General features: G+C 41.1%; 1 protein-coding gene and 1 non-coding gene across 3 annotated transcripts in view; one reads left to right on the top strand and one right to left on the bottom strand.

The window, feature by feature from the left end:
* The window catches only part of ZMPSTE24 (zinc metallopeptidase STE24), a 55,478-nt gene that overhangs the window by 6,308 nt on the left and 28,464 nt on the right, over nt 1–20,706 (bottom strand). The window contains exons 7-9 of one of the 2 annotated variants that reach the window (XM_053576248.1): nt 19,620–19,804; nt 6,710–6,814; nt 1,751–1,894 (exon numbers count right to left, since the gene is read on the bottom strand). In XM_053576248.1, the coding sequence (XP_053432223.1) occupies nt 1,751–1,894; nt 6,710–6,814; nt 19,620–19,804 (434 nt within the window). The remainder of the gene's footprint in view (nt 1–1,750; nt 1,895–6,709; nt 6,815–19,619; nt 19,805–20,706) is intronic. The other variant, XM_053576249.1, reaches the window with a different exon arrangement.
* LOC128575662 (U6 spliceosomal RNA) lies at nt 13,806–13,912 on the top strand. The gene has a single exon (XR_008377083.1). It is a non-coding gene; the product is annotated as a U6 spliceosomal RNA (small nuclear RNA).

Genomic DNA, 20,706 nt, shown 5'->3' with positions numbered 1-20,706 from the left:
ATCTCCTAAGCCCAGGAGTTGGGAGTTTGCTGTGAGCTGTGACGCGACAGCACTGTACTGAGGGCAATAAAGTGAGACTCTGTCTCTAAAAAAAAAAAAAAAATCAATTGCATAGCCACTTAAAAAGTAGAGCAGCCTAGGTCATTCACATACATAGCTGCATGTTCTTAAGGCATTCCTGAATTGAGACAGAAGACAGAAATGACAACATCTTTATAAGGTACTCTGTAACTTCTGTTTTAAACAGTGACAAACCAGGTAAGAAATTTTCTAAATATTTTCAACAAAAGTTAAAACAAAAAACTAAAACTTTTAAAGTTTAAAGGTAATATATCTCAGTTCTCTACAAAATTCATTTAGGTTATATGAACAATGCTATACACATATGACCTATCCCCTTCATTCTCTTTCATGATGGTTTTCACACACACACACAGCTTTTTAAAATGGAGAAATAGGGGCTGGGCGTGGTGGCTCACGCCTGTAATCGTAGCACTATGAGAGGCTGAGGTGGGTGGATTGCCTGAGCTCACGGGTTCTAGACCAGCCTGAGCAAGAGAGACCCCATCTCTAAAAATAGTTGGGCATTGTGTCAGGTACCTATATTCCTTAGGTACTCGGAAGGCTGAGAATCACTTGAGCTCAAGAGTTTGAGGTTGCTGTGAGCTATGATGCCACAGCACTCTACCCAGGTGACAAAGTGAGACTTTGTCTCAAAAAAAAAAAAAAAAAAAAATAGGCCAGGTGCAGTGGCTCACTCCTATAATCCTAGCACTCTGGGAGGCCAAGTGGGTGGACTGCTTAAGCTTGTGAGTTCGAGACCAGCCTGAGCAAAAAACGAGACCCCACACACACAAAACAAATAAATTAAAAAAAAAAAAAGAGACCCCATCTCTACTAAAAATAGAAAAACTGAGGCAAGAGGACTGCTTAAGCCAGAGTTGGAATTTGCTATGAGCTATGACACCATGCACTCTACCCAGGGCAACAGCTTGAGACTCTGTCTCAAATAAATAAATACATAAAAATAAAAATAAATAAAATGGAGAAATAGGATTCGTTTAGCTTGTCTTAAAATCCTAATGATAATCTGTCCCCAGAAAGAATCCTTAAGATTCTCAATATTATTTCTTAGCTTCATTTGGAAGCCTAACCAATCATTACAAAATGTTGCTGTTGTCTCATTCACCTATGTCTTATCGCACTCCGGAATTCTCCCATCGAGCTATCACAGAGCAGTGGTTGTTAAATGTCATTTACTATAAAATACTCAACACTGATTTCATGCGTCCTGGGTGGGACCCAGTGCTATTTGAGGATAGGTGGTCATGGAGCACAATTAGAAGACCACTGTCATTCCGTCTCCCTTATCAAACCATATATGTATAGACATGCACTCAATTAGGATTTGTTTTGTCCTCTCACATAGATTTTCACCCAAGCTTTGGCAAATACGTGGCCTAGGACATAACATTCCACCTACTAAGTCCTGAAGGATATGTTATATTAAGGTGTTCACTACTAAAGTCTACTTATTTTCCCCTAACAGTATGCAGCATTTATTTATGTGGGCTTGGATTTTCCTGCTACTTTCTCATACTGGCCAGTATATCAAAAGAATAAAAGACTTTGTTTCATCTATTTGTTTAAACTATACAGTTTTGTTTACTTCTCTTTTAACCACCCAAAGGATTCTAGATTTGAAGCAGGTAAGGGCATATGTGAGATAATTTTAAAGATCATACATTACCTCATTATACGGTGAAAAAATAAACTGAAAGATGATCAATAGTCCAATGAGAGTGGGTTGGCTGTCATAAAAACCAAATGCAGCAAAAAGCTCCTTTCGACCAATTAATATAGCAAACAAGAAAAAACACAGGAAAGAATTCATCTAGAAAGAAGGACATGAAATTTCTAAGTTACTACTAAGCTGATTTCATAGTGGGATCCACTGTACCCTAACTGTACAAGAAATCATGTGATTGTGATTTTAAGAAAGGTGTTAGTGTGATCACAGAAGAACCTAGAAAGTAGTTTTATACTTTCCTTTTTATTCTCAAAAGCAAAATAAAATTTAACCAAATGTATAAGCTATATCATTTTCTATAGGGCAGGCTTGAGCTGAGCCTCTTATAAGGATTTGAAGTAGTTAGTAGAATGGGATGTTTTCTCTCTGTAAAAAGGCAACGCAATAGACTGGGTTCTGGCTTTGTTCTGTAAGACTGTAATCAGATACAAGGCCTCCCACCTGACCTCGATGTGAAGGCTCCAAAGCAACAGGCTTCCTTTGAATTTTCTTTAGGACCACTGGAGCTGACCTTTCTAGAAAGGTCAAAGAAAAAAGTATATCTATCTTTATCAATAAATAAGAGAAAAAAAATCAAAAACCTATACCAAAATATGACTCCTTGGAGTAAAGTTGGAGAACAAATACCATTCTTTTTTTCTTTTTTGAGACAAGAGTCTCACTCTGTTACCCTGGATAGAGTGCCATGGTGTCATAGCTCACAGAAACCTCAAACTCTTGGGTTCAAGAGATCCTCCTCCTGAGTAGCTGGGACTAACTATGCCCATCACAAAACTTGGCTAGTTTTTTTCCTATTGTTTGTAGAGATGGGGTCTCATTCTTGCTCAGGCTGGTCTCAAACTCCTGAGCTCAGGGGATCCCTGCCTTGGCCTCCTAGAGTGCTAGGATTATAAGCATGAAATCCACGCCCAGATGTGAGAACAAATACCATTCCTTTCCTTTAAAAAATGAGGTCCATGGAGTCCACATATACAGGTACCATAAGAAACTGTGTTGCTCCAAACTATTTACCAGCTTGCTGGTTCATAGAATGGGGCCTAAAAGGAGTCTTAAGAGGGCTCACCAACTACTCCAGGACAAAGTGTAAGCAGCTTTGCCCCTCACCCTTAAAATTCACTGGATCCAATAGCCGGGCGTTGTGGCGGGCGCCTGTAGACCCAGCTACTCGGGAGGCTGAGGCAAGAGAATCGCTTAAGCCCAGGAGTTGGAGGTTGCTGTGAGCTGTGTGAGGCCACGGCACTCTACCGAGGGCCATAAAGTGAGACTCTGTCTCTACAAAAAAAAAAAAAAAAAAAATTCACTGGATCCAATATTACAAGCTCCAAGAGAAAGCTCACAATGAAGACTCCTATACTTGAGCGGTGCCTGTGGCTCAGTGAGTAAGGCACCAGCCCCATATACCGAAGGTGGTGGGTTCAAACCCAGCCCTGGCCAAACTGCAACCAAAAACAGACAGGCATTGTGGTGGGCGCCTGTAGTCCCAGCTACTCCAGAGGCTGAGGCAAGAGAATCACCTACACCCAAGAGGTTGCTGTGAGCTGTGACACAACAGCACTCTACCAAGAGTGACAAAATGAGACTCTGTCTCTTAAAAAAAAAAAAAAGACTCCTATATTTATAATCTATGAATCCATTTTTGTCAAGTAACAGTCGTCCTTTTGAAAAGCAACCTTTGGTTTGATACTGGGTCCTACCAGAGATTGAATTCCCAGCCATACGTTACCATGATCCTGTGACCCAAAACTATTCCTCCCAAATTGTATGCTGTGTTGATCTGCCTAGCCAGAAACTGGTATGCCTAGAAAGCATTCCATCATCAAATATACGTGGTGGGTATAGGAGTGGAAATGAAGCAAGTCTAGTATGCCAACTCTTGCCACTCCGCCAACTCTCAATTAACTCTTAATCATGGAAGTTCCCAATAATCATTTAATTGAGGAGGAAAAAAATTAGCGCCTATATTACAGATAACTGAATACTGGCACCACCTGAAAGCAAACTGCTGCGGCATTACAGTACTACTCAGGATGCTCTTGGAAAGCAGTGACGAAGGCCAGTACTCTTAGTGAGGGGGGGATCTTTAAGTAGTATATCTCATTGTCTCCTCAGCCTAAGAGGAGAGAGGGTCTGAGCCAAGGATATATATATATATACTAATTCATTGGCAGTGGACAAATAATGGTTTGGCTGGATGATCTGGGCCTTGAAACAAAATAGAGGATGGTTACCTAGGAGATCTGGAAAAGAAGAATGTGAAAAACTTCTAAAATTAGTTCAGAGTTTGATTATAAGAGTCTCATAGTAGAGAAAGCTCTCGGTGATCAAGTGGGAAGACAGCTGCTCTGTGAAAGTCATCCAACCTTTCTCTACAGCTGCTCTGCAACTTGGTCAAAGGCTCATGACCAGAGTGGTCAAGGTGACAGAGATGGAGTTAATGTGTTAGTCAGCAACACAAACGCCCCCCTGCCAACTGGTTCCTGCTGAGTGCCCAATCCATTAGAAGTGGCAATCAACCCCAACCCTAGCGAAGGACCACATCTCATGGACCAGCCTACCACCTTGTTGGTAGGTTGATTCCACTGGAACCCTTCCTTCGTGAAAGGGGCTGTCCATAACAGAGTGGATATTCAATTTGAACTTGGGTTTTGATATATTTAATGTCCTACTGCCGCATATCTATACAAAATGGCTTCAAGCCAAGAAATTCACTTTTATAACCAAAGATGTAAGGCAGTGTTTCTCAACCTGTGGGTCATGACCCCTTTGTAACAATGAAAATACATCACAGCATCAGGAAAGTTGAGAACCACTGATGTAAGGTAACAGAAAAGTACACACAGGGGTTCATAAGCCTCCCCACATAATCCATCATCCAGAACCAGTTGGCCTTTTGGGAAGGTGTGAAGACTCAAACTTAAGATTCAATTATGGCCACCTATGCTCAACCAGTCAACAAGTGATACATGTATTTTACCTGCAGACTTTTTTTTTTTTTTGATACAAAAGTCTTACTCTGTTGCCTTGAGCAGAGTGCCCTAGAATCACTGCTAAGCTCACAGCAACCTCAAACTCTTGCCTCAACCTCTTCTTGCCTCAGCCTCCCAAGTAGCTGGACCACAGGCATGTGCCACACCGCTTGGCTAGTTTTTCTATTTTTCAGGAGAGATGGGATATTGCTCTTACTCAGGCTGGTTTGGAACTCCTGAGCTCAAGCAATCTACCCACTTTGGCCTCCCAGAATGCTAGGATTACAGGCATGACTCACCGCACCCTACCCCAAATTTGTTGGTTTAAAGGTATCAATACCCAGAGGAAGAATATTACTTGAACATTCTTATCTTATCCTCCTTTTCTACAATTTTCAATAAATATATAATTACTCCTTATCTTTTCTACAGTTTTCAATAAATATATAATTACTTACAAATGAGAAAAAAGTTTTGAAAAAAGTATTTTAATATCCAACTTTTCTAGGCTTGTTCCTTTTGATCTTTATAGCTATTCTATCTGAGTGACTCTGGAGGTTATAACAATATGGTGGTAACAATAAACATTTATATATACTTTTTTTTGTTGTTGTTGCAGTTCGGCCGGGGCCAGGTTTGAACCCGCCACCCTCAGTATATGGGGCCGGCGCCCTCCTGACTGAGCCATAGGCGCCACCCAACATTTATATATATATATATTTTCTTTTTTTTTTGCAGTTTTTGGCGGGGGCCGGGCATGAACCCGCCACCCCCAGTATATGGGGCCAGCGCCCTACTCCTTGAGCCACAGGCACTGCCCATAAACATTTATATATTACTCACATATTTCAGGTACTAATCCAAACTCTTTGCATGTATTAACTCCCTTAATTCTTAATCAGTCCTATGAGGTATTATTATTTTGTAAGGAACTTACCTGAGGCCACACAAGTAGTAGGTCAGGGAACTCTGATGGGAACTCAGATAGACTGGCTATGGAGGCTGCCTTAACCTCTCTAATACATAACTTCTCATGCCTGCCATGCTTCTAATTTCACTACCATGCCATAGAGAAAGAACTTCATGCCTGTAACCCAGCATTTTGGAAGGCCAAGGGAGGGAGGAACACTTGAGTTCAGGAGTTCAAGACCTCGCTCTACAAAAAATTAGCCCAGGCATGGTGGCTCATGCCTGTAATCATAGCATTCTGGGAGGCCAAGGTGGGATAGATTGCTTGAGTTCATAGGTTCAAGACCAGCCTGAGTCACAGTGAGACCCCATCTCTAAAAATAGCTGGGCGTGTGGTGGGCACCTCTATTTCCAGCTACTTGGGAGGCTGAGGCAAGAGAATCACTTGAGCCCAACAGTTTGAGGTTGCTGTGAGCTATGACGCCACAGCTCTACCGAGGCTGACAAAGTGAGACCCTGTCTCAATAAATAAGTAAATAAATAAAAATAAAAAAATTAGCCAACAGGGTGGCGCCTGTGGCTCAAGTAGTAGGGCGCCGGTCCCATATGCAGGAGGTGGCGGGTTCAAACCTAGCCCCGGCCCAAAAAAAACAAACAAAAATTAGCCAACTATGATGGCACACCCCTGTAGTCTTAGCTACTTGCATGACTAAGATGAAAGGATGACTTGAACCCAGGCATTTAAGGTTGTAGTGAGCTATACTCACACCACTGCACTTTAGCCTGGACAAAAGAACAAGACCTCATCTCTTAAAAAATAATAATAAGCTGGGTACAGTGGCTCACATCTGTAATCCTAGCATCCTGGGAGGCTGAGGTGGGAGATTCCTTGAGCTCAGGAGTTTGAGGTTGCTGTGAGCTAGGCTGATGGCACAGCACTCTAGCCTAGGCAACAGAGACAAGATTTTGTCTCAAAAATTATAATAATAATAAATAACAACAATAATTATCACTCCAAACTTACCTGGCTAATAATGATGTTTTTGACTGTGTGTCCCAACTTCCAGTGCCCCAGTTCATGGCCTAGTACGGCAAGCACCTCCTCATTTTTACATCCTTGTTTCTTATTCTAAATCAAAGAAAAAACAGAAAATAAATTATAGAGAACCTTCAAAAAGTTTATACCTTTTAACCCTAGTAATAACCCTTTCATAGAAAATCAGACTTTTGTGCAACAGTTTTGTGCAAAACTATTCATTGTATTAACAAAGCAGTCTCCACGTGAGATACTAGGTTAACCACTCAAGAAATAATCAGGGAACGGCGGCGCCATGTGGCTCATATGCCTGAGGTGGCGGGTTCCAACCCAGCCCCGGCCAAAAACTGCAAAAAAAAAGAAATAATCAGGAACAAGATAGACATTGCCAGGCTATGGAAAGCTTACTGTACAGATTAATTTCGACTAGACAAAAACCTAAAGGAATTAATAAATCTAGCTGGGCACAGTGGCTCATGCCTGTAATCCTAGCACTCTAGGGGGTTGAGATGGGTGGATTGCTTGAGCTCAGCAAGACCCCATCTCTACTAAAAAATAGAAAAATTAGCTGGGTTTGTGGCAGGCACCTATAGTCCTAGCTACTTGGGAAGCTGAGGCATGACGATCTCTTGAGCCCAAGTGTTTGAATGAGGTTGCTGTAAGCTATGATGATGCCAGGGCACTCAACCCCAGGGTGACAAGAGTTATACTCTGTCTCAAAAAAAAAAAAAAAAAAACAAGAAAGAAAGGAAGAAAGCAATATAAATCTTTTTCAATAGGATCATCATTAAACCTAAGAATTTAGATAATTAGAAAATAAGGAAAAGTCAGCTTGGCACCTATAGCTCAAGCGGCTAAGGCGCCAGCCACATATAACAAAACTGGTGGGTTCGAATCCAGCCCGGGCCTGCCAAACAACAAAGACAACTACAACCAAAAAATAGCCGGGTGTTGTGGTGGGCACCTATAGTCCCAGCTACTTGGGAGGCTGAGGCAAAAGAATCGCTCCAGCCCAGGAGTTGAAGGTTGCTGTGAGCTGTGACGCCATGGCACTCTACCCAGGGTGACAGCCTGAGGCTCTGTCTCAAAAAAATAAAAAAAGAAAAGAAGGAAAAGTCAAAGGTGTAGAGTTGAAATTCAGATCCCTTTCATAAATCCATGAAGGGCTCTAACTCTGAGTCAAAGAATGGGCTAGAAAAAAAATATGCTGGCAAAATAACATGGGTCAAGTCTTGGATCTAAAGGGGGAAAAAATCTATGAAAATTCAAAATCATTATTTGCATGGTCCAGAAAACCCCAAGCTAAAATATTAAGGTGCTTCTAGTTTAGAAGCATTTGGGACAACTGCCCGAAGTAAATGTAAATCTGCTATTGAAGATTGTACCCTAAACCCAGACCACTCAAAATTCCTAAAAACTAAGATGAGTGACAAATTATGAGCTCATAATAAATATTACCAAATACTTCAGAAAACAAGCCACAATGAGTAAAAGCTGGTGGAAATAATAAAGAGCAAATAAAGAACAGGATTAGTAGTAGCTCCATAAGACTTTGAATAATGGAATTATCACATTCAGAATATAAAATAAGTGTGCTTTATACAAGTGACATGACTAAAATCATGGAGAAAGAACAAAAGACTACATCACCAGATTGACTGAGAAAGAACCAAAGAGACTATTTATTTATTTTTGTGATAGTCTCACTCTGTTGTCCAGGCTAGAGTGCCATGGCAACAGTCTAGTCACAGCAACATCAAACTCCTGGGCTAAAGTGATATTCCTGCCTCAGCTTCCCGAGTAGTTGAGACTACAGGTGCCCACTAGGATCCCTGGTTAAGTTTTCTATATTTAGTAGAGAATAGTTATCATCCTTGAAAGACAGAATAAGATAGAATAACATTCATCTAATTAGAATTCCAGAAAGATCAACTGAAAAGAATGGGAGAGAAGCAGTACTCAAAGATGTAACTGCTGAAAACTTTCAAGACTTCAGTAAAGACACGAATCCTTTGATTAAGAAACTACAATATTAGTCTATTGTCTATAAGATTTGGCATGATCTGTTTTTTGAAATTATCTTTTATTTTTATTTATAAATATTAGTTGTCTATTTTTTGAGACTTTGGGAAAAAAAATTTAACTGATGACTCCCTACTGAACCTCAGAGTCAAAGCATTCTATAATAGACATACTCTTATCTGACAATGTGAATGTTACTATTTTTGCATTACTATTGCTCAATATTTCGTTGCAGCAATCATCAGATTTCTTTTCTGAATGTATTTATCTTCATTCATTCTTTACGAGTTTTTTGTTTCTAGTCCTTATCTTAAACATTGCTATTTTTATTAAATTTTAAGACTTTTTAATTTTGTTAAGGCAAAAGTGGAAACCAAATAAACACAGGTATATGTATAGAGAAAATAATAATAATAAAAAAAAGGAACTACAATATTCCCAAGCAAGACTGAAAAAAAGCAGTCCATACCTAAAGACCACCAAAATCAAAGTCTTTTTTTTTTTTTTTTTGTAGAGACAGAGTCTCACTGTACCACCCTCGGGTAGAGTGCCACGGCGTCACACGGCTCACAGCAACCTCTAACTCTTGGGCTTACGCGATTCTCTTGCCTCAGCCTCCCGAGCAGCTGGGACCACAGGCGCCCCCCACAACGCCCAGCTATTTTTTTGTTGCAGTTTGGCCGGGGCTGGGTTTGAACCTGCCACCCTCGGCATATGGGGCTGGCGCCCTACTCACTGAGCCACAGGCGCGGCCCCAAAATCAAAGTCTTAAGAGCAATCAGAAAGAACGAAAAAGAAATGACAACAACTCAGGCCAGACTTTTTTCACCAGGAAAAAGGCCAGAACACAATAGAATAGTGGTTTATTTATTTATTATTATTATTATTTTCTGAGATGGAGTTTCACTTTGTTCCTCTCAGTAGAGTGCGGTAATGTCACAGCTCACAGCACCCCCAAAACATCTGGGCTCAAGTGATTCTCTTGCCTCAGCCTCCCAAGAAGCTGGGACTATAGGTGCCTGCCACAGCGGCCGGCTATTTTTAGAGACAGGGTCTCACTCTTGCTGAGGCTGGTCTCGAACTCCAGAGTTCAAGCAAGAATATTCTTTTTTAAATGTTCGGAGAAATAACTATCAATTCTGAATTGATATCCAAGAATTAGAGTAAAATACAAAAACAGGAATTTTCCAAATAAACTTCTAAAGCATAAACTTCTAGAAAAAAGAAGTGATTTATAAAAAGAAGTTATAAAGTAAATAAAGAATGTTAAACAAAGAAACAGGTAAGCACATGGGTGAATCTAAATAATGACTGCATTGGCCAGGCACGGTGGCTCACACCTATAATCCCAGCACTCTGGGAAGCCAAGGCAGGTAGAGTGCTTGAGCTCAGGTTTGAGACCAGCCTGAGCCAGAGTGAGACCTCATCTCTAAAAATAGCATGGCATCGGGGCAGGTGCCTATAACCCCAGATACTCAGAAGGCTGAGGCAAGAGAATGACTTGAGCCCAAGAGGTTGAGGTGGCCGTAAACTATGATGCCACAGCACTCTACTGAGGGTGACAAAGTGAGACTCTACCTCAAATAAATAAATGAATAATGACTGCATAAAGCAATAACAATGATAATTTTGGGGATAAAAAAACAAATAAGATAAAACTATAAGATAAAGAGGGAATGGGATTAAAGCCCCTAGATCAGCAGTTCTCAATCTCAATGCTGTATGTAACACAAGACCACCAGAAACATGAGTAACAACCCAAAAGGAGGCTTGGCTCCTGTAGCTCAAGTGGCAAGGCACAACCCACATACACCAAAGCTGGTGAGTTTGAATACAGCCCAGGCCTGCCAAACAACAACTACAACAAAAACAATAGCTGGGTGTTGTGGTGGGTGCCTGTAGTCTCAGCTACTTGGGAGGCTTAAGAGAATCACTTAAGCCCAGGAGTTGGAGATTGCTGTAAGCTGTGATGCCACAGCACTCTACCCAGGGCGACAGCTTGAGACTCTGTCCAAAAAAAAAAAAAAAAGGAATTTATAAAAACCTTCAAGCAGGCTCAGCGCTCGTAGCACAGTGGTTATGGTGCTGGCCACATGCACCAAGGCTGGTGGGTTCAAACCCAGCCCCGGCCAGCAAAAAAGCAACTGATAACTGCAACCAAAAAATAGCTGGGCATTGTGGTGGACGCATGTGGTCCCAGCTACTTGGGAGGCTGAGGCAACAGAATCCCTTAAGCCCAAGAGTTGGAGGTTGCTGTGAGCTGTGACGACACTGTACTCTACTGAGACTCAGTCTCAAAAAGAAAAAAAAAAGAGTTGAGATTCTCTTAAGAAGGAAAAAAACTAAAAAGGAAGGATTGTACAATTTATAGAGAACTACTCTAGGGAAAATTAAGAGGTGTAACTGAAGGATTACATACAAAAATATTCACAGCAGGAATATTTTTTTTTTTTTTGTAGAGACAGAGTCTCACTTTATGGCCCTCGGTAGAGTGCCGTGGCCTCACACAGCTCACAGCAACCTCCAACTCCTGGGCTTAAGTGATTCTCTTGCCTCAGCCTCCCGAGTAGCTGGGACTATAGGCGCCTGCCACAAGGCCCGGCTATTTTTTGGTTGCAGTTTGGCCGGGGCCGGGTTTGAACCCGCCACCCTCGGTATATGGGGCCGGCGCCTTACTGACTGAGCCACAGGTGCCGCCCTGCAGGAATATTTTTAACAGCCAAAAAATTAGAAACAATGTCTATGCTCAATAAGAGGAAAATGATGGAAAAAATGATAGAAAGACTAGAAATGTATCTAGTAAGGTATTTCTGATTTGTTGGATAATTTTTGTTACTGATAGTTTCTAATTTTTCTATTATTATAGTAACAGGCAAAAATATAGATAATGTTTTTATTTAATGATAGTGATGCTTCTGCTTATTAACGGCCTATATACCTAAAATGTGTATGTTAGATATTTTACATATAGCTCATTAATCTTCACCACTTTATAGTGCAGGTATTATTTACTTATTTTATATAAAATAACATGGTCTTTAGGCTTCTGTTTTTGCCAGTCACCTGCTTTCCAGTATGAATTATAAATTCTTCGGTAAAATAACCAATTCTCTATTGTTCAGCCAGGTCCTTATCTCTTGGTTTAAAATCTGGGTTTATAAAGCTACTTGGAAGAGCACTAGAGGCCAGGCACAGTAGCTCACACCTATAATTAATACCAGCACATTGGGATGTTGAGGTAGGAGGATCACTTGAGTCCAGGAGTTTGAGACCAGCCTGGGCAATATGGTGAGATCCCATCTCACAAAAAAATTTAAAAGGCTAGGTGTGATGGCTCTTGCCTATAATCCTAGCACTCTGGGAGGCCCAGGTGGGTGGACTGTTTGAGCAGTTGAAGACCAAACTGATATGGAAAAAAAGGCATTTTTGTGACCAAAAACCAAAACAAACAAACAAACAACAAAAAAAAAAAACCAACCTGAGCAAGAGCAAGACCCTGTCAATACTAAAAATAGGAAAACTAGCTGGGCATTGTAGCGGGTGCCTGTAGTCCAGCTACTCGGGAGGCTGAGGCAAGAGAACTGAGGTTGTTGTGAGCTATGATGACACCATGGCACTCTACCCAGGGTGATGGAGTGACCTATCTCAAAAAATAAAAAAAGAAGTTTAAATTAGCTGTATGTGGTAGCACATACTTATAGACCCAGTTACTCAGGAGGCTAAGGCAGAAAGATAGCTTGAGCCCAGAAGATTGAGGGTACAGTGAGCTTTGATAGTGCCACTGCACTCTAGCCTGGGTGACAGACGGAGACCCTCTTTAAAAAAAAAAAACAGGCTTGGCGCCTGTGGCTCAAGTGGCTAAGGCACCAGCCACATACACCTGAGCTGGTGGGTTTGAATCCAGCCTGGGCCTACCAAACAACAATGATGGCTGCAACCAAAAAATAGCCAGGCATTATGGCGGGCGCCTGTAGTCCCAGCTACTTGGGAGGCAGAGGCAGGAGACTCACTTGAGCCTAGGAGTTGGAGGTTGCTGTGAGTTGTGATGCCACAGCACTCTACCCAGGGTAACAGCTTGAGGCTCTGTCTCAAAAAAACAAAAAACAGAAAACAAAGAATGAAAAGAAATGAAAATGTCTTGCTAGTAAATAGTGGGTAAAATCATAAAACCCACCACTCTGGAGGGTGTGTGCTTTCTGTTATATTTATCAGCTGGAAAGACTTTCACATCACCTGAACACTTGGTGGAGAAATACTTGTCTTCTATAAAAGGACAGCTTTTCTATACAGCTTTTTTCTTTTTTTGAGACAGTTTCAAGCTATTGCCCTGGGTAGGCTCACAGCAACCTCCAACTCTTGGGCTTAAGCAATTCTCTTGCCTCAGCCTCCTAAGGCACAACACCCGGCTATTTTTTGGTTGTAGTTGTGGTGTTGTTTGGCAGGCCTGGGCTGGATTTGAAACTGCCAGTTCTGGTGTATGTGGCTGGAGCCCTAGCCGCTTGAACTACAGGCGCCGAGCCTATGTACAGCTTTTATCTATTTTTGCTGGTTCCTGTCCCTTAAATTGTTTTTTTTTTTGCAATTTTTGCAGTTTTTGGCTGGGGCTGGGTTTGAACCCACCACCTCTGGCATATGGGGCCGGTGCCCTACCCCTTTGAGCCACAGGCGCTGCCTTCACTTAAATTGTTTTTGAAACAGGTTGTTCCGGGCAGTGCCTGTGGCTCAGTGGGTAAGGCGCCAGCCCCATATACCGAGGGTGGCGGGTTCAAACCCGGCCCCGGCTGAACTGCAACCAAAAAATAGCCGGGCATTGTGGCGGGCACCTGTAGTCCCAGCTACTCAGGAGGCTGAGGCAAGAGAATTACTTAAGCCCAGGAATTGGAGGTTGCTGTGAGCTGTGTGATGCCATGGCACTCTACTGAGGTCCATAAAGTGAGACTCTGTCTCTACAAAAAAAAAAAAAAAGAAAAAGAAACAGGTTGTTCCAATTATTCTATTTGTCTTCTGAAAGGTATATTCCAGAGAGTATGTTTCCTAGATATCTTTTAAAATAAATTAACCAGTACTCACTGTGGCGGCACATATACTAACACTGGAATGATATAGAAAAGATCAGCATGGCCCATGCACAAGGATGACATGCAAATTTGTTAAGTGTTGCATTAAAAAAAAAATGTAATGACTCAGCACCTGTAGCTCAGTGGTCATGGCACCAGCCACAACATGGGGGCTGGCAGGTTTGAGCCCTGCCTGGGCCTGCCAAACAACAATGACAACTACAATAAAAAAAATAAAAGTAGGCTTGGTGCCTGTGGCTCAAGCAGCTAAGGTGCCAGCCACATACACCTGAGCTGGCGGGTTCGAATCCAGCCTGGGCCCGCCAAACAATGACGGCTGCAACCAAAAAATAGCCGGGCGTTGTGGCAGGCACCTACAGTCCCAGCTACTTGGGAGGCGGAGACAGGAGACTCGCTTGAGCCCAGGAGTTTGAGGTTGCTGTGAGCTGTGATGCCATAGCACTCTAACCAGGGCGACAGCTTGAGGCTCTGTCTCAAAAAAAAAGTAATAATAAATAAATAAATAAATAAAAGTAGTCGGGCATTGTGGCGAGCACCCATAGTCTGAGCTAACCTTGGGAGGCTGAGGCAAGAGAATCGCTTGACCCCAAGAGTTTGAAGTTGCTGTAAGCTGTGATGCCATAGCACTCTACCAAGGGCAACAAATGAGACTCTGTCTCAAAAAAAAAATGTAATAGTCATTATAGAGACATTCATCAAAATGTTAACAGTAGTTATACCTAAGGGGAGGAATGTCAATTAACCTCAAATTTTCTCTGTAAATATCGGTTTAAAATGAACTGCTTCATTTTCTGTTACCCAAATACAAAACCACCTTTGAATCCCCCAGTACACTGTACATAGTAGGCATTCAATAATTCAGTGTCAAATAAATGTTTCCTAAATTTCTTTCTTTTTCTTTTTTTTTTTTTTTTTTTTATGAGACGGGGTCTCAAGCTGTTGCCCTGGATAGAGTGCTATGGCATCATAGTTCACAGCAACCTCCAACTCTTGGAGTCAAGTGATCTTCTTGCCCCAGTAGAGACAGGAGTCTCGCTTTTGCTTAGGCTGGTCTCGAAACTATAACCTCAAGCAATTCCCCCCCCTTGGTAGGATTACAGGCATGAACCACTGTGCCTGGCCAGTTTTCTAAATTTCTGCAACATCTACGTGTTATCCATGGTTTTTACTTAACATCTTTCTAAATAAATTCACTTTTTAAAACTTAGCCTTACCCTAAATAACAATGCACATATATGAAATAACAAGCTTGACAATGCTAGTTATCCTAGTTATCTTTCTCTTTTTTTTTTTTTTGTAGAGACAGAGTCTCACTGTACCGCTCTCTGGTAGAGTGCCATGATGTCACACGGCTCACAGCAACCTCTAACTCTTGGGCTTACGCGATTCTCTTGCCTCAGCCTCCCAAGCAGCTGGGACTACAGGCGCCCGCCACAACGCCCGGCTATTTTTTTTTTTTTTGTTACAGTTTGGCCAGAGTTGGGTTTGAACCCGCCACCCTCAGCATATGGGGCCGGCGCCCTACTCACTGAGCCACAGGCACCGCCCTAGTTATCTTTTTCTTTATATTGATAAATATATAACTATCCAAATTTAAAATATAGACATACTACCTGAAATTATCTAACCAATAGTACATACACTGAAAACAGTAAATGATTGTTGAGTCAGTTTTTGACCACCTCCTTCACTCCATATAGTCAATGTCATGCGTGCATCACAGACAAGTTAGCCATTGTGTGATCATAGCGTGCACTAGCACAACCCTAGATGGTCTAGCCTGCTACACACCAAGGCTCTATGGTGTGGGCTATCATTACATGCTACTGTACCTAATACCGTAGTTAACTATAGCACAATGGTGAGCATTGTGTATCTGAACATATCTAAACACAGGAAAGGTGTAGTAAAAATACAGCATTATAATCTTAGGGGACCACATGAGATCCATCACTGACCAAACTGTTATGCGGCACATGTCTGTACTTTAAATCCATCTTTTACTGTGACTCTTGCCCTTTTAACTCTTCATTTTAGTATAGGCCCTCAATTCCTATATATCTTGGTTATCTTGATGCAATAGGCCCCTAGAAGTCTCCTGCCTCAAATTTTTGCTTTATCCTATATTCTGCCACCAAACTTTAGCCTCCCTATAACAAAATAAGTTTTGGCCTCTACCCAAATCAATCAATCTCAACTTATCAGGCCACTGGAAATAACTACTCAATGACTTCAGGAAAAAGTATTCTATAAACTGGTCCTGGCCTTCCTTTCTATCCCTATCTATAAGAATCCATTTAATATTAGTCTCAGAATAGGTACTGTGTACTTTGTCTCTACAGCTTCATTCATTCCTATCCTCAACCTGAAAAGCCCTACTCTCAAGCCAAAATTCTACCTGGGGAAAAAAAAAATTCTACCTCGTTCAAATAGTCTCTCTTCTAAGACACCTATCTGACTATTAGAATCTGTACACTATTTTAGCCACTCGTGATATTTACCATACCCTAGTAAATAAACTATGGGCTACCTCCTGGACTACAGGTTCTTTTTTTTTTTTTTGGACTACGGGTTCTTTAGAGTAGGACTGTATCTAATGTATCTGGCTGTGTAACTTGTATTTAAATGCTAAAATATTTGTAGTTAACCAATAAAATAAAGCAGGCCTTTCAAGAAGCCAACAAAATAAGGTACCCCCCTAACATACTTCAAAGGGCCACCCAATTATTTTGTAGCCAAAAATATATATATATTTTCATAGATATTAATCATTTCTTTGCTTGTAATCAGTGCGCCACTATCTAATATCTAGGTTTAGCTATAATGTGATCCACCCTGTATATGGATGCTGCTTAAGCAGATTGATTCCTTAAACTTACATGATTCTCTAGTGTTTTTTTTTTGTTGTTGTTTTGTGGGGTTTTTGTTGTTGTTGTTGTTGTTGTTGTTGTTTAAAGACAGAGTCTCACTCTGTTGCCCTGACATCATAGCTCACAGCCACCTCACTCCTGGTATCAAGCGATCTTCTTGCCTCAGCCTCCCAAGTTGCTGGGACTACAGGTGCCCACCACCACATGCAGCTAGTTTTTCTGTTTTTAATAGAGACGGGGTCTCACTCTTGCTCAGGTTGGTCTTGATCTCCTGAGCTCAAGCAATCTACCTGCCTTGGCCTACCAGAGTGCCAGGATAGGATTACAGGCCTGAGGGACCTCACCCCCAATTTTCTAGTGTTATCACTGGGTTACCCTTTCCTGACTTCAGTTTTCCTGTCTATAAGATAACCTTAAGATCTCTTCCTAGCTTAAAATTCTATGGCTCTAGGTCAGACCAACATGAATTTTATTCTAATATCCTAACTGAAAATGACTCTATCTGAAAAAATCATTACAGTAAAAGGATTAACCCTCTCTCAATACTATTTAACTCCTTTGCTGAATTTTATTTCATCTACAAATTTATAACAGGTAAGTGCTTTACTAGATCACATTTTTGAGGTAAAAACAGATGCTCAGATGACAATCATTTTCTGGTACTTAAAACATATGGAATACAAGGTATTTTACATATATTATTTCATTTAATCTTCGTAACTCTAAAAGGAAAGCATTTTTAGCCCAGTATTTCTCAACCAGGGAATGTTTTGCCCACCCACAGCATTCTACCCAAGGAGACAAAGGCAGGCACTCCCTCGGCACTACTACTCCTCCCCCAGGCATCTGGCAGTGTTTGGAGATATTTTTTTTTGTCACAAAAATACCTCCTTGGAGTGGGAGGAGGAACTGGCATCTAGTCACTGGCCAGGGATGCTACCAAACATCCTAGGATACACAAGGTATTTTACACAACAAAAAGATTGTCTGGCCCAAAATGTCAATAATGCTGAGGTTGAGAAACCCTGCTGTTCTCATCCTTCCGTGAACAAATCAAAGAGCGGCTCAGCTCATGCCTGTAATCCTAGCACCCTGGGAGGCCGAGGCAGGTAGATTACCTAAACTCCAGAGTTTGAGACTAGCCTGAACAAGAGTGAGACCCTGTCTCTACTAAAAGTAGAAAAAAACTAGCCAGGCATTGTGGCAGGCACCCGAGTCTTCAGCAACTCAGGAGGCTAAGACAAGAGGGTCTCTTGTGCCCAAGAGTTTGAAGCTGCTGTGAGCCACAATGTCATGGCACTCGACCCAGGGTGACAGGGTGAGATTTTGTCTTAGAAAAAAAAAAAAAAGAAGAAATGGGGCGGCGCCTGTGGCTCAAAGGAGTGGGGCACTGGCCTTATATGCCAGAGGTGGCGGGTTCAAACCCAGCCCCGGACAAAAATTGCAAAAAAAAAAAAAAAAAGAAATGAAAGATTTAGAGACTTAACTTACTTGTGCAATTATACAGATAATAAATGGACAGGGATCTAAAATCATCTCTGGGGGCCAGGCATGGTGGCTGACACCTATAATCCTAGCACTCTGGGAGGCAAAGGTAGGTGAATTGCTTGAGCTCAGGAATTCGAAAGCCTGCATAAGAGTGAGACCCCATCTATAAAAGATAGCTGGGCATTGTGGTGGGTGCCTGTAGTCCCAGCTACTTGGGAGGCTAAGGCAAGAGGATTGCTTAAGCCCAAAATACTTAGGTTGCTGTGAGCTATGCTGCCACAGCATTCTACCCAAGGAGACAAAGTAAGACGCTGTGGTCCCAGCTACTTGGGAGGGTGAAGCAAGAAGAACATTTGAGCCCAAGAGTTTGAGGTTGCTGTGAGCTATGACACCATGGCATTCTACCCTGGGTGACACAGTGAGACTCTGTCTCAAAAATTAAAAAAAAAAAAAAGAAAGGCTAGGTGCCCGTAGCTCAGTGGTTAGGGCACAGGCCACATGCACCGGGGCTGGTGGGTTTGAACCTGGTCTGGGCCTGCTAAAACAAAACAAAAAAAATAGCCGGATGTTGTGGCAGGCGCCTATAGAACCAACTACTAGGGAGGCTGAGGCAAGAGAATCACTTGAACCTAAGAGTTTGAGGTTGCTGTGACCTATGATGCCATAGCACTCTACAGAGGGTGACAAAGTGAGACTCTGTCTCAAAAGAAAAAAAAAAAAAAAACCTAAGTAAATTACATAATGCATCCAAGTACACACAGCTACTAAATGACAGAACCAGGACTCAAATCCAAGTCTCCCTATGGGTAAAGCCTGTAATTACTATCTTTTTTTGTCTGTTTTGTTTTGAGATGGAGCCTCAAGCTGTCACCCTGGGTAGAGTGCTATGACATCATAGCTCACAGCAAACTCCAACTCCAGGGTTCAAGAGATTCTCCTGCCTCCACCTCCCAAGTAGCTGGGTCTACCAGCACCTACCACACGCCTATTTTTTGGTTGCAGCCGTCATTGTTGTCTGGTGGGCCTGGGCTAGATTCGAACCCGCCAGCTCAGGTGTATGTGGCTGGCGTCTATAATTAATATCTTAAGCTAAAAGGTAAGTTAATCTTCTCTTTATCTTGCCTATGGGAATTCATATATGTACATGTGTATATATAAAGTCTCTGTTTTAAAGATAGCTAATAATCAAATTTTCCTACCTTATAAGAGCTTCCAATTTTTAAAATCTATCTTCTATAAAAGCTTGCAAGGTAGTTAGGATGTAATAATGGTGATAATATTTCGTAAATATCAGAACTATAAAGGGGCCATGGTGTTGTTAGTCAATAGTTTCCCTGAATTCAACGCTTGTTGCATAGAAATTGATGTTACACGTATTTTGAGTTGTCACAGTAACTGTGTATAAACTCTAAGGCAGAGCCTCTTAGGAAAAGAACTCACTTTAACTTTAGCTTTTATTTCTTCATTATCCCCTTCTTCACCATTGCGGAGTCCCATGCCAGAATCTTCCTGGATGTCTTTGTTTAGTACAGAGTATTCTTCTAATAGAGTGTCAAACAAAACTATTCGTTTGTTCTTGAAGAAGCCATAAAAATAAGCATTGCTGTGGGAAGAGCGTTTAGATCCTACGGAAAAGATAGTTCAAAGCATGGAATATAGTTAAAAAGTTTGGGGTCCTTTAGAGACTCCTAGAAGTTGAATTATTGGAATGAACATTAACATATTACTTAATAACTGAAGAAAAATTATACAAACATAAATCACCATTGGCAGTGGAGGATGTCTGCTTCCCTATATTCTTGCTGATAAATATTTATGCTCATCACAGCTTTGCAACCGTAAGTAAATAAGTAAAGTCTAAATATCCAACAGTTGTGAAATAATCAAATTATTATATATCTATGAAATGAAATTGTAAGCAGCTTGAAAATTATACTATCAAAGAATTTAACAATAAAAAGTTCACTGATATTTATTGCAAAGGATATAAAACTTCATGTCTGTAAGGTTCCATTATCAAGCAAAAAAGTATGTGTAAATAGAAAAGCATATACAAGCCTATTAAGAAATAAATCAAAATACTGATGCAATTATCACTAGGTTCTAGAATTACAGATTTTTGTTTCCCCTATTTTACTTTTCTCCCTCTTGTAAAGCTTTTAAAATAAGCATACTTATCTAATCAGAAAAAAATTAAAGCTATTTTTATAAAGATTAGAAGAAGACATACCTAAATTTTTACTAGTGGCTAATAGTTGCTGAACTACAGTTAATTTTTATTTTCTTCCTTATATATTTCTTTAATTTCCAAATGTTTTGCAATGTACAAGGAACTGAAATAGTGATTAATTGCACAGACTCTGGATTCAAATCTTGCCTCTGCCACGTATCAGTTGTTGTCATTGTTGTCTTTTATTTGAAGACAGAGTCTCACTCTGTTGCCCCAGACTAAAGTGCTATGGTGTCATCCCAGTTCACAGACACCTCAAACTCCTGAGCTCAAGCAATCCTCCCACTTTGGCCTCAC

Source organism: Nycticebus coucang, chromosome 22 (genome assembly GCF_027406575.1).
Source record: "Nycticebus coucang isolate mNycCou1 chromosome 22, mNycCou1.pri, whole genome shotgun sequence".
Lineage (NCBI taxonomy): Eukaryota > Metazoa > Chordata > Mammalia > Primates > Lorisidae > Nycticebus > Nycticebus coucang.
Note: the sequence above shows the minus strand (reverse complement) of the source record. Positions and strands in the feature narration are given on the sequence as shown.